Source organism: Aquila chrysaetos, chromosome 3 (genome assembly GCF_900496995.4).
Source record: "Aquila chrysaetos chrysaetos chromosome 3, bAquChr1.4, whole genome shotgun sequence".
Classification (NCBI taxonomy): Eukaryota; Metazoa; Chordata; class Aves; order Accipitriformes; family Accipitridae; genus Aquila; species Aquila chrysaetos.
The window spans coordinates 69,075,353-69,092,916 of NC_044006.1; the positions used below are offsets into that span (position 1 = coordinate 69,075,353).

At 38.3% G+C, this 17,564-nt stretch overlaps 1 protein-coding gene across 9 annotated transcripts in view; it reads right to left on the reverse strand.

Annotated features, from left to right (window-relative positions):
• DNAJB6 (DnaJ heat shock protein family (Hsp40) member B6) overlaps positions 1-17,564 on the reverse strand; it is a 123,032-nt gene that overhangs the window by 102,311 nt on the left and 3,157 nt on the right. For all 9 annotated transcript variants that reach the window (XM_041122675.1, XM_041122674.1, XM_030008220.2 and 6 more), the window contains exons 2-5: positions 9,322-9,430; positions 7,730-7,839; positions 4,967-5,026; positions 4,483-4,593 (exon numbers count right to left, since the gene is read on the reverse strand). In XM_041122675.1, the coding sequence (XP_040978609.1) occupies positions 4,483-4,593; positions 4,967-5,026; positions 7,730-7,839; positions 9,322-9,386 (346 nt within the window). In that variant the 5' untranslated portion in view covers positions 9,387-9,430. The remainder of the gene's footprint in view (positions 1-4,482; positions 4,594-4,966; positions 5,027-7,729; positions 7,840-9,321; positions 9,431-17,564) is intronic.

Consider the following 17,564-nt stretch of genomic DNA (forward strand, 5'->3'; position numbering starts at 1 on the left):
GGTCCCAAGCTGTATTTTCTAGCCCATGAAGAAATTACTCGGGCATCTCAGACACCCTAAACCATGTCAAATGTCACAAGATGTGCAAGCAAAGCTCAACTGTATATAAAAGATGACTTAACTACTTAAGGAGTTGTTTGAACTACTGAATTGCCTGTTGGGTAATGTTACGCTCTTGTGATATCCACTCCATCTTTCAGTATGATTCCTCACTGATAATCCCTTCCAACGTATAACCCATTCTTGAAGTGAGAATCTGAAAAGCCTCTAAACCAAAACTAAGTCAATTCTTCAACAGCCAAGCATTTTTGCCTACACCACAATACATCCCTTTCTGTTCCTCACAATGCTTGAAGCAGCAGTCTTTAAATTAATCAATACACCTCCATTACCAGTGGTAACATCGGGATCCTTCCCTCACTATGAACTGTTAAAATGCAGAAGAATGTCCTTGAAAAGTTTACAAGTAAAATACAAACAAAACACTACATGGAACACAAACCAAATCAACGCAAGCACCATAAATTGAGTAGGATATAGTTTAAGTCTAAAACAAACTTACTGAAATGAGAAATCAATTCCTATATTAAGAGCAAACAGTCAGTTCTAATGTCAAAGGACAGTCAAAGAATAGAAGTAGTATATGGTACAGAGTGCTGAATACCAGTTAACCACATGTTGATATTCCAAGGCAGTACTTTGCAATACAAAGAGTAGTACTGCATAGGAAACATCACCTTTTCTTTCATTTTCTTTTCTTCCTGTTACAAGAATTACCATCCATCTATATGTCAAAGAGACTGAAAACTATCACTGGAAGAGCTCACTAGGAAAATGCAGATTCTGCTGTAACCAGGTGTCACAGAAAGCAAGACCACATGTCTCAAAAGTTAAGAGACTTAACTGCTTGTCATATTATCAGATCAAGTTTTAAAAAGTAGTAGCCTTCATGCACCCTTATTTTTACAAAGAATTTGCCTGAAAATCAGTGGAGATAAATTGTGACTGGATGAGTTAATTCCAGGGCAACACAGAACACATAACATTAACTTTGCTCCATTTGGAAGTGTTCAAAGCCGTCTTCAACTGTATTATGAATTTTCATTTGAAAAGTCTGAAGGGACTTAGCAGTTAAAAATCACCACAGAAGTCTTCATACATTCTCCCCATTTCTACAGATGAATAAAGATGCCTCTGTTTATAAAGAAAACTTTCTGTAATTGCAATAGCAGTGCAACATAGCTCAGTGGACTTTAACAGACTCAATTCATAGCACAATTTTAGAAATTCTTCACATCCATAAATTTCCATGGATTATGCATCTGAATGCTGCTCTTTACATATTCAATGGCAATCAGGATATAGAGTCCCACCTGCATTGTGGGCTTCACTACATGCCACTTCAAACTATATAAAAGGTGCAAACATTTCAAAATATTTATTCAATTTCACCTTTGATTCCACCAGTGTACGTTTTTAGAAAGCATGACCTCAGTCCTTTTTCAGTTCCTTGTAAAACTAATTATAACTTGAGTAGCTCCTTTAAAAGTCACTAGTTCCACAGAAAATTCATCAACAAGTTGAAAACTCCTCATTTTTAGAAGATAAATTCCCTTATTCTTCTGGACAGAAGCTGTCCCTCCAGTGTTTCAACACAGCAGAATCTACAAGAGCTCTAGTTTACGAATACAAATATTCATATAATACACACAATTCTACTGGTTGCTTTTGGCATTATTAAATGCACTACACTCAGCTGAAAGCACCTGTATTTTCATGTTGTAGTACCTTAAACATTCACGTAAATGCACAGATCGTTGCAAACACTTTTTACAGAAAGCTGTGGAAAAATTGTTTTTGAGTTACACTTGCCCATATTAGAGAATGTCTTAAGCATCTTAAAGCCAAAAAAATTTTGAAAAAATAAGACGTGCTCATTTTAAAGCCTTCTGATGAGAAAAATTACATGAGCTTTTTTTACTCAGAATCCAAAGCTCAAGACTGGTTTTAGGACTCTGGTCAATGACACTGCAATTATCCACATAAAGTGGAGGCAGCTTTGAAACAATTAGTTTTCATCAACTGGAGTACACATAACAGTGCTGACAGTGCCAGAACCTTACTCTGCAAGAAGCAGAGCCTGTGTTGCATTACTCAAAGCTGACAATGACAGTTATCAATACATGAAGTAGATAACCCGCTTTAGAATAAATAAATAAATTCGGGTGTTAAGCAGGGGAGAATGTTTTTGGAAGCATGCCTCAGTAACAACATACCTCTGCACTGGTGACATGTCCACTGTTTCAACAGGGTAAGATTATCATTGCTCCTCTACAGGAGAGGCTAAAGTAGCTGCAATACCCAAACCTTGCTAGTGCTGATGAAGTAAATACAATCAAAATCAAACAGAGCCTATGTCAGCCTCCCAGTAGCTAGAACATGCCTTACCTTTACAATTTACTATAAAGATATTTGATTGAGAACTATTTTATTTAAAGTATCTTAGATTAAAAAATAAATGAGAGTGCTACACGGTGTCTCCCAGCTCCTCCTCACTAGCTTCCTACTAAACATCTTGCTCAGATTTTCCTAGGTTTTCTACTACTCAATCACAGAATGGTTGAGGTTGGCAGTGACCTCTGGTCCAATCCCCTGCTCAAGCAGGGGCACCTAGAGCGGGTTGCCCAGGATCATGTCCAGACAGCTTCTAAGTATCTCCAAACATGGAGATTCCACAACCTCTCTGGGCAACCTGCTCCAATGCTCAGTCACTCTCACAGAAGAAAAGTGTTACCTTAAGTTCAGGCAGAACCTCCTGTGCTTCCATTTGCGCCCATTGCCTCTTGTCCTGTCACTGGGCACCACTGACAATAGCCTAGCTCCACCTTCTTTACACCTTCCCTTCACATGTACATTGATGAGAGCCTCACCCTGAGCTTTCTCTATACTGAACAATTCCAGCAATTCTCTCAGCTTTTTCCTCATGTGAGAGGAGCTGCAGTCCCTTAATTGTCTTAGTGGCCCTTCACTGGACTCTACCCAGTAACTCTGTTTCTTGTACTGGAGAGGCCAGAACTGGACACTACTCCAGATGTGGCCTAACCAGCACTGAGATCACTCACTCATCTCATCTAAACTGAAATCCTCGTCTAGTATTCCTTAAGATTCTTCTTCTACTATGGGCAGTGAAAAAGTTGCATCTTCCCAGTTCAGTCCCCACTTCACTCATCAGTATTTTGCTAGATGCTTCCTCCAATCTGTCCTTTATTACTTCTGCTTATTTCCCACTGGATCTAATTGCTCAAGTTCTGCTACTTATCCTCTACCAGATTCTTCCTCTAGCTACTTATCTAATTCATCAACTAACATTCTACTGAATTCAACCTCTAACCCTTCAACCCCTTTTCTAGCCCTTCATTAGATTCATCCAACAACTGATGATCTCTGAATAGCAAACTAGAGAAAGATATAATTAAAATCTGAGCTGAATTAGCCCCTTAATGCTGCCAGCAGATAAAAAATTACCTTTAAAAATATTAAAACACCTACATACTTTATTATAGAGATTCATCAATATCGAGGCACTGAATAGGAAGAGAGCTTTGTTTTTCAAGTACAATTCTTGCAGTTTTCAATATGGGAGTTTTTACTTTCTTTAACCAAATACTGAAAACAGAATCTGTTCCGCTTTACAGGTCAGCATTTTATGCAGTAGAACATACACAGACAGACTGAGTAAGAACTCCAGCGCCTCTGAAAAGACCTTCAATATACTAGAGCAAGCAACATCACAAGCCAATAGACCATCAGCACTATGGTAAAAAGATTACTTTGACAACTTTATCACATATTGCTTCCTTTAACTAAATGAAGCATCCAGGCTTCAAGAACCATTGAAGTTATCTGAGCTTTTAGGGACTCTAACCCCCAAGCAAACATGTGACATGAATTTGGGAGAGTGGCTAGATTATGTATGCAGCTGTTCTTATTTTGATACAAGAAAATCATTCCTGCCATGATACAAGTTCACACTGAGAGCTATGCTGTTAACAGTTACAGTTAACCTGTCCAGTTCAGAAGCTCTCAAAGCTACATTAAATATTTACAGATTAAAAGAGATCAAATTCAATAGACTAAGTTCACCTGGTCAAATTCTCAAGCACAAATTCCAGTGTATACTTTTTCTGTTGAATGTTAGTTCCCCAATGTATAGAGACATAGTATCCACGATTTTATGGTTTTTTTAAACCAGGCCTTCCAACAAAACATGCATTGGCAAGCCATATCTGTTTTGTACTATCAAATCGACCAAGAAGAAACAGGTAGGAAACAAACATTTTTAATATAATACAAAATACCAATTGTTTACCTTCAGCTTTCAGAGCTATTTCTAATAAAGGTGCATTAGCTATGTTTGTTTTGTAAGAGTAAAGTTTTAGCCACGCTTTAGATAGACATAACTAACACCAGTGGATTACTTACCAAAGAAGTCAAATGAAAAGGGGTCCCTTCCACCAAAAAACTCCCTAAAGACATCTTCTGGGTTACGGAATGTAAATCCAAATTCAAATGGATTATCATGATGATTTCCACCTGCAAAAAGAAGTTAAATTTCAGTTACCCTCACACATTCCTACTAACAAGAAAGTTCAGGCCTATATGGTATTTGAACAATTTAAAAATATAAACACATTTCTAAAATTTCTCCTTCCCTTTCAGGTGTCACTCAAGTTAAGTGCACACAATACTTTTTATAATTAGTTCTCCTTTCTCTGTTTCCAGGTATCAGTAATACCTTTTACAACAGCTAGAAAAACTGTAAGAACAATTATAATTCAAATTTTCAGAAGATTACATTTTAGGCCTTAGTATAGGCATTTCCAGATTCCTGTCTTAAAAAGAAAGCTGTAGAAAATGTCTTTCCACCAGAATAGAGAAAGCAAAGAACTGCTAGTTGTCAACATACCTCCACCTCCGTTTATTAAGCCTTCTTTTCCATATCTGTCATAGATGTCACGTTTTTTAGCTACAAGGAGAAGTTATACACCATGTCAGTAAATAGGCATATAGAATTTCGAAAAAAACAAAAAGACTCAACTGGTATTCTCAGCTAAACATCTTCTCAAAGCTAGTTTATTTAAGAAAGTTCTGGCGTGTAACTGGTGAATGTTTTTAATGAGGATTGCTAAAGCTATTTAGGTTTAGAAAGAAGACTACCATTTAGTTGTAGAAGCTCTGGTCCTGTCGTGTCAGAAAAAATTCTGGTATAAGGACAGAAATCACAAGGACGTTTGCCTTTAAAAAGAATACTGCAGTCTTCATCTTTACATAGGTACCATGGAAAGCCTTAGGTTGTAAAGGACCTCTGGAATTCTACCTTCTTCTCCAAACAAGTCTAATCTCAAAGTTGGTCAAAACTTGCCTGGAGAAAGCCCTGATCTCATCAATCTCCAAGAAAAGAAGATGCCGGATTCTCTCTGGAAAACAGTCCCAGTGCTCAAGCATTCTCATTGTAAGCATTCTCTTCCTTCTATCCAACTGGAATTGCCCTTGTTGCAAACCTTGACCACTGCCTCTTTTCCTTTTACTGCACAAGACCAAGCCCATTGTGACAGTTATGAGAACCAAAGGACAGTGTTTGTATGAGTGACTGCAAAACCCCTCAAATCAATTATAACCACTTCCAGTTTAATAAAGGGGAATGAAGTGATATTAAAAAAATGGCACGAAAGGATTTGACTCAAACTGCTTGCTCTCTATTATTTTAGAAGGCATGAAATGGCTCTTTCTTAATTTCATTGCAGACCAGCCTTCCAGTATCCATGGGAAGGGGGAGAAAAATTAACTCTGTATTACTACATAAGATCAGACTGTGCTGCTGTTACTGGAAGGGAACCTGAAGAGCTTAAAGAGGCAGACAGCTTATTTTGCTTGCACTGGTGTGGAAGGACCAGCTAAAAACCAGTCAGAGCATCTGAATTTAGGCTCTTAATATTAACATGTTATTCCCACTGGAATCTCTTCAGTGAAAGATGTTTTTGAAATTTAAAAAGCATCACTGAAAAGAACATGCAGTTACCTCAAACAGCTGCTGAAAAGTAAAATACTTCTAACAGGAATTAAAATTTTATATACTGGTCATCACCTCCAAATAATGGAAGCTTGCAATAGGTTTACACACAAACCCCCAGCAACACTTGGTACATTACCCATATTGCATTTCTAGAAAGCAATTTTTAAAGAAAGGTTAACCTACCCACCAATGTAAAAAGACCAAAGCAGTAAGGCAGACAAACTGTCAGAAGGAGCAGGAAACAGTGAGGAAGATCTGAGGGCTCACAAAGCCTGAAGTTCATCTTGAAAAATACAACGTTCTTGAAACCACAAGGGAAGTGTGTTCTATGATCACCCAATTTCAGTATTCTTTGCTTATGTAACCCCCTTACAAAACTATTCTTCTGCCAAAAATCTGTCTTCATTTAAGCCTGTAATGGTGTCAGAAAATTTCATTAAGTCTGCAGAACAGCTGATTGCCTCTCAACCACGGGGCTCAGGATTCAGCTATCCCGGCCGCACAAATGATTTTTAAGACACCAGTAACTTAGGATTTGGTCTAGATCCAAAAACAGGCAGCATTTTTAGAAGATGTTCTAAAATTCTTGCAGTATACTGTTTCCGAAGAATTTAAAGATCTGTATAACAACCAGACCAGTATCCTATTTTTATCTTGCTCAAAAAATTTGCTTAAGGTTAAATTACTCTAGGAGACAAGTATACAATGAACTGCCCATAAATTAAGTTCTGTTTCTCCCATGTCAATTAAGCATCAAAACCAACCAAAGAAACAGGGTGTACAAGACTGCAGCTTGATAAACCAGGCCAGATTCTGAAAGGTAATCTAGATGCTGCTAGTGCTTTAAATATAGCTTTCCCATGCTCATTGGTCTCAGGTGAAATCAAGGACACTTCAGAAATAGCACAAACAGCTGCAGTCAATTACAGGAGAAAATAATCAAAGTAGCTTAAATCACTTTGTTATGATGCAGACTGCTTTTGCCAGAACACTAGCAAAAGTTAATGATACTTTTCAAGCAAAAAAGATACAGGTGAACTATAAGCTGAATTCCTGCACCACATGGGTCAGGCTAAGCAACTGTTTCAGAACAATTCTAAATAAACACTCTCCTCAGTATCACAGTTGACTGAATTTACAGAATTCACCCAAACACAATCCAAATTTTCAGCAAGGTTTACAGTATGCTTGGGCTTTGTCAAGACTAGTTTACTGTTACAAGAACTAGAAGCAGTGGGCACAGCAGCAGATACTTCAGAGTTTGTCTAGCCTGATTTTTATTGGATAAACACAGTAATTCCCCTATACAGACAGTAACATTGGCTTTACCTCCTAAGATAAAATGAATCTTGGTATTCACAAATATCTCTTCAGAAATTTCTGAAGAGGGCCTGGCAAACATAGGATTTCAATTTCTAGAAGGAAACTGCTTTGGTTACTCGTCTAGAGAAATCCTGAATTTTTTGTTTCAAAATTTCTGCTTATTTTGCCTTATCTGCAAGCTTCTTTTTCTCTCCTTTCTTTTGAAAAAAGTAGTACTTGAGTTGAATAGCAAACCAAAGTTACAATATCCCTTTAAAGCATCATACATCAGCATTTTCAGTCTGATACCCAGACTAGAGATCTGTAGTTCAAGAGCCCTTTTAAAATACCTACCATCTGACAAAACTTCATAGGCCTCAGCTACTTGTTTAAATTGCCGTTCTGCCTCTTCTTTATTGTCTGGATTTTTATCAGGGTGCCATTTTAATGCCAATTTACGGTACCTAAATGGAACGAAAACAAAGGATATTTTACTCTGAAATGAAGGAATATGTTGTACAGATAAATAAAATGTTTCAAACAAATTATCAGGGATGAAAGCACTTCGAAATTCCCCAGTGCTTTGTATCTTGTGTCTAGACCAGTACCAACAGATTCTGCAGGTACACAAAGAACCATCTAGTCAGATTTGGTTTTAAAAAAAAAAAGTGGATTTGGGGTTCTTTAGTTATTTTGAGATTATTCCTGTGCATTTCTGTTGATCAACATCTGGCAGGTCTAAGCAAAACATTCCATAACATTTCTGCTATGGGCTTCTTCTTAGAGCTCCACAATTATTCAATACTACAACCAACCATGGGAAGCATCAAGAGTACTTGTCTAGTACAGACAAAACTGATAAAGCTCCAAGAGTACAGTGATACCGAACTGTGGCAGCATCCTAACATCAGTGACGACTTTGCCTGCTACACCTGCACACAATTCCTAGCCTCAAATGAAATATTTTAGGCAAAGTGTTCATAACTATTTAAAGGGCAAAGCTAAGCTTGCACTTAGGTTGATTTGGAGTATTCTACAGAGTCATACAAGATCACAGTTCAAACATTTCAGTTGACAAAGCAGTATGTGGAGGAATTTGCAAAAGAACAAGGAAGGAAAAAAACACAAATCAAATTTCCACAAACTAGTGCAATTTGACTAGTAAAGCTCAGGCGCCTAGGAGAAGGCAAGAGAGAAACACAGTATTTCCAGGTCATTTGAAACTGCAATTTATTATCAAACGCTTTTGATATACTAGAAATGCATACTACAGAAATGTTTCCTCCCAAATGTTTGTTGAAAAGTAAATGGTATCTTTTGAATATGTTACAAACACCCATCTTAAAACAGTACATAAACAGTAAATCTAAACAAAGAACTGTATTTAATTCCTTTGAAGACTCCTAATTTAAACAGTGGGGTTTTTTTAAATAATAACAGATGTTCAGTCCCTCAAAATCTAGGCACAGAAACAAGACCTCATGTTAAGAAAAAGCTAGTATCCAAAAAAGCAGTATGCCAAATACTCATTAATAGCTTTGAAAAAGCACCTCTGCAAACGGAGGGGAAGACTAGTTACTGCAATTCAGCCACAGAAGAAGGGGCTGTCACTGCCTGTACCATATCAAGTTTGGAGGCACACTTGGACGAAAATGTATTTAACAATGATCAAAAAACAGTGACTGATGGCATTTTCACTTTAGCAGTACTCAGGATTCTTTTCCCAATTTCATAAAAATGAGCAAATGCTTTTACTTCAGAACACTGTATATTTCTCTGTTAGCAAAGGCATCACCTCAGCATCACCTCAGATTACTACTACTACTCATCCTAGTATTAACAATGAAGTGATAATCCAGAAACCACGTGATTATATTTGTTCCTTAAAATACATACCTTATCTTATATATATATATATATATATATATATATACAGTGATACTTACGCTTTTTTAATATCTTCTGCTGAGGCATGCTTTTGCACTCCCAGAACTTCATAGTAATCCACCATGTTTCAGTAGTTGTCTTGTTAACAACAGCTGCGCCTTTCAAGTCCTGTAACAACAAGAACTTGTAAATGAAGCTAGTTTAGTAATGCTAATTCATAAAAGTCAGGTAGGAGCCTAGTATCTTCCATTACCAAACCTGATCTGAGAGAGCTGCTTGTTTTTAGAAATCTGAATGTTCCAAACCCCATGCTTTATTTTAGGTTGACAGATCAAACAATTACTTTGATTCTGATTTCTGTTTATGTTCTTTAATCCCACTGAAACACAGTGCACAGAGACATAGGTAAACAGCAGGTTCCTGAAAAAAATTAGACTGAAAAGCTAGATTTAATCAGTATATTATGAAGAGTATGTACAGTATGTCACCATTTTGATATATACATTAATAACTCTGAATGCAAAAGAAACCATGTATCATGTTCACTTTATATCATCTCTGACACCTATGTCAGGTCTTAAGCACATATGAGCATAAACAAAGGGCCACATCTTTCACATCTCCTGTTCAGAACATTACTTACACTGAGATACTGCTCCCTTCAAAGAAAGCAATGTATGTGCAGGTCTTAGAAATCTGAAATTCCACCTATAGTTTCCAATAAGCCTTTCTTGTACCCAAACCTTGACAGAAAATTCACATATTGCCAAAGCTACCAAATTCCATTTACTTCCTTTATGTTTATGAACACAAAGTACATAGCCAGGCAAGATTGCTCAAACTGCAAGGTTAACTAACCAACTCAAGTACAGAGGCACCTTGTGTTTCTTAGAATAAAAGAATAAAGTTTTCACAAGAGTCCTAAGAAACCTACAAGTTAAAAGAAAAAGCATTTGCCCTACTCAATTTAAATACTGACAGTTTCTTGTCAATATTAGAGAATAGTTACAAGGAACAATTATACTAACCATTACTTCAATTAAATGACCACTAAGATTAAAGACCTTTCTAAAAATTTCAAGAACATATCATCTCCTCTTGCAAAGGCGGCTTCTCCCCACCACTGTAAGTCTCCACTTTGGCAATTCAACAAGGCAACACTGACCTTTTTAGTGAGTTATCAACGTGTTCCAGGCAAAGTCACCCAAATATACTTAGAACATAACAATACAGCAATGTATTAGTCACGTTTTCTTACCCTGTGCATCAAGAACAAAAATTCATTGAAATCACTTCCCCACCCTGTCCCCAAGTCATTCAGTGTTTTTCATTTCAGCCCCAGCAGAGTCTCGTTTTCATGTTCTTTCACATAAATGCTGAAAGAATCAAGCATGATATAGCCCAATGAAATATTCTGAAATAAATTTATTGTACTAGTATTACATGTATCTTTCAAAATCCTGGGATATAAACATTAAAGAGAGATTTCCTTTTACAATAAATTGGTACATCTTCACAATACGTTGCTGTTGTAGGTTAAAGCTTAATTAGGGATGTCGTTACACACACATTTCCTCAAATGGCAAAACCAGTTTAAGAGATACCCTGCCACGCTGCCTCCCCCCGCCAAACTACTTACAGAAGCAAACGTATTGCAGGAGCTACGTGTTTTTAAAACTTGAGTGGTTTTAGCAATCTAGTTAACCATACAGTGCCACAAACACTTACAAAATTAAAGTGTAGCAGGCAAACAGACCTCTAATTAACTTTGCCCTTTGAAGAAACCTCCACACTTAAGAAAATCGTAAGGGTATAGTTAATACAGTGACCAACACCAAGGGAAGTTGGGAGACATGCATTAAAATGAACATTAAGAATGCCAGTACTAATATAGTAATGGTAGGGTTCAATATGTAAACATATAGATTACCAAAAATATCCCACACTATTTGCTATCAACTAGCCTCACTAGTTTTGCTGTTTCCCAAACAATGATCAGAATAACAACTCTACAAATCCACAAGTGAGGAGCAAGGTTAGCATGTGTTAAGGATGTTATCAAATCCTGTAGCCAATCCTTATGAGTAATAGCATATATGGAACATACAGAAAGAAATCGGGGTGGGGAGAATCTAGTATGAGTCAAGCTTAAGGCTAGAGGTCAGAGCCCCTCCTAAGAGATACTACCCTAAAACCAGTGAGCCAAGAGCAGGAAGCCACAACACCTAAGAGTACATACCATACTAACTGTTTTTTCCATATTCTCCTTTTTTTCTTAAATACAAGACTTGCATTAGCACTCCTCTCAATTTAGGCAGATATCTTAAAGGGAAAATTCAAAACTCAAGCTTCTAGCTAGAATAAGCAGGTAGGAAAAGCAACTTAGGTGCAAAAAATAAATCACATCTTTTCCTAGAGAACTTTGTACACACTGGTAGTCATATTGATTTCAACATATATTTCTTTAAACACTTTAGCTGTTTCTTTAAAAACAGTGCTGCAGTGTTATAAGTTCAGACTCAACACATATACCAATATACCCTAAGAAGCCTGACGTTGGGACCAAAAGTGAGTGCTGAGGCAACATGACCAGCTCTTAACAGATTACTCAGACCCTAAAAAGCAACTCCTCCAAGAACAGAGGAATTATTTGTTTGAAAGAAATGTCTGGGGCTTGCATATTCTATCTTTTTTGAGTGTGTTATTGTTCAGTTTTTTTCTTGCCACTAATCTAAAGTCTGGAATTAAGACAAGCCAGCAGCTCTCTAAAGAAAACAAACTGTTTATATTCTCCTTCTCTTAAACATTTGGGTAACAGTAAGGGTTCATCTCCGATTGATCATTATTTCTATTGCTAGTTACCACAAAGTTACCATAGAACTGCACTCCTAAAATTTAGGTATCACAGGAACTTTTCTCCTGTGTGCAAAAAGGTTTTAGCAATATTTACATGAAAAAAATTAATCTGCAGCTTTTTTTTGTCCAGCTTAAGCAAAACATGCAAAACCATGAAACAGCATCAGCTAATATTTAGCCCCTTAAAAATATTTGGATTTTTGCTCAACTTCCAGTAAGACAAAAAAACCAAACAAACAAACAAAAAAAAAAAAAACCAAAACAAAAACAACACCCAAAAACCCAACCCAACAGTCACAAACTAGAAAAGACCTCTGTCTCCAATCTTTCCAGGAAAAAAATATTGAAAATACTCACTCAGGAAAGCAACCACCATCAACTTATAGCAAAATAGAAAACAGCTGACCATCAACTTATAACAAAACAGAAAATGGCTGATTAAAAAAAAAAAAAAAAATCAGTAATTTTAAGGCTAGTAGAAATCTGCACGGTGAAAATGCCTAAAACTTTCAAAGCAGCAAACCATATACCTTCCTGCAAAACGAAATGCAAAAATACTCAACTGTCCTAACCAAAATGGCACGACAAAAATCTTCTTCCAACCCCAAATTTAAAAAACAATTTGTCTCCAAATACACAAGCAAGGCTCCTTAACTAGGCATTCAAGAGGTTTTTTTTCCAAAGCCACAAGGAAGCCAGCCCACATTAGCTAATTTCCCACCTCCAACCACAGAAAATCTTCAAAGTCTCAAAAGCAAAAACAAGCAAAAAAACCTCCAGATGAAAGAAGTTGTTTCATGGCCTTCGTGTTTGCTTGCAAAAGTCTACAGTTACTTGTGTTCCTAATTGCACTATGTTTACAGGATGCTATCAGCTACTCTAACTCCTTCTTTGGAGCATGAACAAATCAAACATCCAAATGTTTATGTGAACCAAAAGTTTCCATAGCTTACAGAGAAGTCAGCTTTGTTCTGGCTTACCAAGCAGAAGCCCTGAATGCTCATACTAACTCAGGGCAACTGATAGGAGTACACGACCAGGCTTGAGACCTCCCTCTTACAGCAGAGCCCAAAGCTAGATCAGTTTAGTTACCCTGAAACCTGGCTCAAACTCTCCTTATGGCAAAGTCCTCAGCTACGTAAAAGGCATGAGAAGAATTACAGAAGATAGATATGTAGAGAGCTATAAACTTTTATAAGAAGAGAAGAGAAGAGAAGAGAAATCAGATGCATAACCTTCAGGGATGACAAAGCAGCACCCCTAACTAAATACGGAAGGGAGGAAGGTATCCGAACAAGAAATTCTTAAATCAGTCAGGAAAGAATTCAGACAGCAAGGGGCATGCGACCTTTGCAGTCAGCCTAGTCAGAAAAAGTTATCTATTTCTGGCTGTGAAGCAACAGGGCAGCACAGAGAGTCCTGAAAGGTGCCAGAATAGCTCAAGCTTAGTGACTAGTGCAGTCACCTGGGTAGAGGGAGATGGAGTTCCAAATTCCTGGTTCATGCAATTCACAAAGCAGCCAGTCACCAACATCCTGTGCAAGTAGCACATCCATCCCATTCCTAGTACCTGCCTGCTTTCTATGAACGTATCTAAAGGATTGCATCCTGCTGGCAACACAGGAAGAATAAATACCCTGTTCTGAATGCCAGTTCAGCTGGAGCTTGCGTCTGACCTACTCAATAGCAACTGACCAATATAGAGATGTCTCTGGTATGTTAATAGATGATGAGCACACTTGAGGATCTTTGCGAATTGCAACTTATGATTAAAAAAATGTGACTTTTCACATTCCAAGAATTTTATTAGAAAGCAGTATGTCAGCTGGACCTGATGAAATTTTACGCTCCTTCAAAGTATGAGCAAGGCTACACTAGCATTAATACTGTTGTGGATCTAGGGCCATACAAAGAATACCAAGCAACACACACACTTTCAAAGTTTTCTAGTATTTCTTGTTTATTATATAGCTAAGACACCTTTGCTAAGCTTTTAATTATTTACAGTACAGTAAATTCAGAGACATATAAAAATATTTTCAGTCTTAAAGTAGCAAACTTCAGATGAAGTTCAGTCACTTCATTTGCTTACAAGCTACTGATTTCAAATGCAATCCATGAATTGTAATAACTTGCCTGTATCTCTCCCAAGTTACCCGCCTGTATTGGGTTTGCATGGCAAGGCTTTGGTAGCTGGGGACTACAGGGATGGCTTCTGTGAGAAGCTGCTAGAAGCTTCCCCTACATCCACTAGAGCCAATGCCAGCCGGCTTCAAGACCGACCCGCAGCTGGCCAAGGCTGAGCCCATCAGCGACAGCAGTAGCACCTCTGTGATAATGTATTTAAGAAGGGGGAAAAAAAAGTTGCTGCAGAACAGAAATTACAACCAGAGAGAGGAGTGAGTACATGTGAGAGAAACAACCCTGCAGACCCCAAGGTCAGTGAAGAAGGAGGGGCAGAAGGTGCTCCAGGCACTGGAGCAGAGATTCCCCTGCAGCCCGTGGGGAAGACCATGGTGAGGCAGGCTGTCCCCCTGCAGCCCAGGGAGGTCCACAGGGGAGCAGATCTCCACCTGCAGTCCGGGGAGGACCCCACGCCGGAGCAGGTGGGTGCCCGAAGGAGGCTGTGACCCCGTGGGAAGCCCACACCAGAGCAGGTTCCTGGCAAGACCTGTGGCCCCATGGAGAGAGGAGCCCATGCTGGAGCAGGTTTTCTGGCAGGACTTGTGACCCCGTGGGGGACCCACGCTGGAGCAGGCTGTGCCTGAAGGACTGCAGCCCAGGGAAGGGACCCACGCTGGAGCAGCTCATGAAGAACTGCGGCCCATGGGAAGGACTCACGTTGGAGAAGTTCATGGAGAACTGTCTCCCACAGAAGGGACCCCACACCGGAGCAGGGGACAAGTGAGGAGTCCTGCCCCTGAGGAGGAAGGAGCGGCAGAGACAACGTGTGATGAACTGACCACAACCCCCATTCCCCGTCCCCCTGTCTGTGCCACTGGGGGGGTAGGTAGAGAATCCAGGAGTGAAGTATGCCCAGGAAGAAGGAAGGGGTGGAGGGAAGGTGGTTTATGATTTGGTTTTATTTCTCATTGCCCTACTCTGGTTTGATTGGTAATAAATTAAGTTAATTTTCCCCCGAGTAGACTCTTTTTTGCCCATCACAGTAATTGGTGAATGATCTCTCCCTGTCCTTATCTTGACCCATGAGCTTTTCATTATATTTTCTCTCCCCTGTCCAGCTGAGGGGGGGAGTGACAGAGCAGCTTTGGTGGCCACCTGGCATCCAGCCAAGGTCAACCCACCACACCGTCTAAAAGAAGGGTAAATAAAGATCAACCATGAAGCGCTATTTCCCAAGGCTTCCAAGACACATTTGTAGCAGCAGCTCAAGGAGTTCTCACTGGCTTGAAGAGGTCACTGCTTTGAAGATATCACTGCCTCTAATACACAGATACTGGTTATAGAAACTGCCTTCTGGTGTCATCCTACGCCCTACCCCAAAAAAGACAAATCTCACACCACAACTCTTCAGAGCGGAACACCACTCAGGCAACAAATGCATTTTACCTAGTACAACGCAGCAACACAGGAAGCTATATAAGTCTCAAAACATTGGCCAAATCCCAAATAAAATGAAGATATCTTCATCAGTTCTAGCACCAATATCTGGGATGTGCCATATGTAACTGAGCTGAGACCATGAGCAGTCTCTTGGCTGTACTAGCAAAGGTCCACTCTGCTAGCACTGTAGAAGTGCTAACATAAAAACACCCACACTGTATACCAGAAAATCTTTGTAAGGGGAAGTTTAAGAATGCTAAGGAACTAAAAGAAAGTTACTTTAATTCTGATGAGTGCAATAATACAAAGCAAGAAAACCTGTATAAAGCTTGCGATTAATTAATCTGGCAAATACATTTAAACACTGCACCAACGTTAAATTTTTCTTCCCACTGATATATGTAGTGTGGTACAGAGTAAGGTATATTAAAAACTTCAGTACTTTTAACTTCTACTTACCTAAGCTTAGAAAAGCTGTCACAGTTTAACTTCACAGATTCCTGAAATTTATTGTTTCATGGAAAAATATAAATTGACCATATAATTAAAGTTAATAAAATGTACTTAAATAGCAATGTTTATACTCATATTCTTAATACTACCACAGCATCCCCATGAGATGAATCTAATAAAATGAACATTCCAAAAAGCTTAGTTTAATCTCATGTTTACATCAAACATCCTGCTTCTATGTCAGAAAACAGAGTGGATTTGAATACAGTGATTATTATATGAGAGGATGCAGTTCATAGAGGGGAAAAGGTAGTTGGATGACTGCTTTACCTTCCAGTTAAAGTTCTATTTAAAAAACTACAACAAAAACCCACCACAACCAAAAAAGAGCCACCTGTACAAGGCTCCATCACCCCTCAATGCAAGACATTACAAAGAATCTGGCCCATTACTCTTCTCCCCAAGGAGAGCAAGACGCAACTGTGGCAAGAACTACAGGACTTGCTTGTCCATATTACTGCCTGGCACATGGAAAGCCTGTAAAGGGCAACAAGTAAGAAACCATTAAAAAACAATTAACCTACCAAAAATGGAAACACAGGAAATCAAAAATCTTCATCTGTGAAAGAAATATAAACACTAGCTAACAAAAACTGGAAAAGGAAGTAAGTAGATCAGTGAATAAATAGGCTACCCTCATACCCTTGGCTTATACTCTACTGCTTATCCATCTGATCTATGAGCATGCCTTGAATCAAGGGGTACTTATTCATGATCTCTCCTTAAAGCAAAGGGGCATTTTTCCAAAACACAACCACCCAGGTGTCCAAATTTGGAATTGTGTCATACAAATATCTGGAACACTGGCACCCTCCTAAAACTAACCATAAAAGGCTATTTTATACAAAGTAAAAAATGTTCCTAACTCATTTTAAAAAATGTATGATCTGTGTTTGATTAAGCGATTAAAAATGGTGAAAGCCTCAACTGGCAAAGATTGGGTCCAGAAAGTTTCAGCCAAATAATCACATGCAACCAGATGATCCTTCAGGGAAAAGAAAATAGTTTGAAGTTTCTACACACTTCCCCTGAAGTAGTTTCTGGAGTCATGATAATTTTACTTAAGCCAACCAGCAAAAAAAAAAAAAAAATGTTACATTAAAGCAAACAACAATTTCTTTTTCAGAACAACGATGACAGGCTGTCATAGATTCAGACTACATTAAGACAGAAAAGAATTTCTTCTAATCAAAAGAATTAACAAAGTTTTAACAAAAACTGGCTGCAATGTAGCTATGTCTGGCTTCAGACTTATTACATGAGCTTTAAGATCCTTATTAAGTACTGAGTTCTCACTAATATCAGTGGGATTTCACTACTTATTCAGAACAAATAGAAAACATAGATGAAACATACAACTAGTAACCGT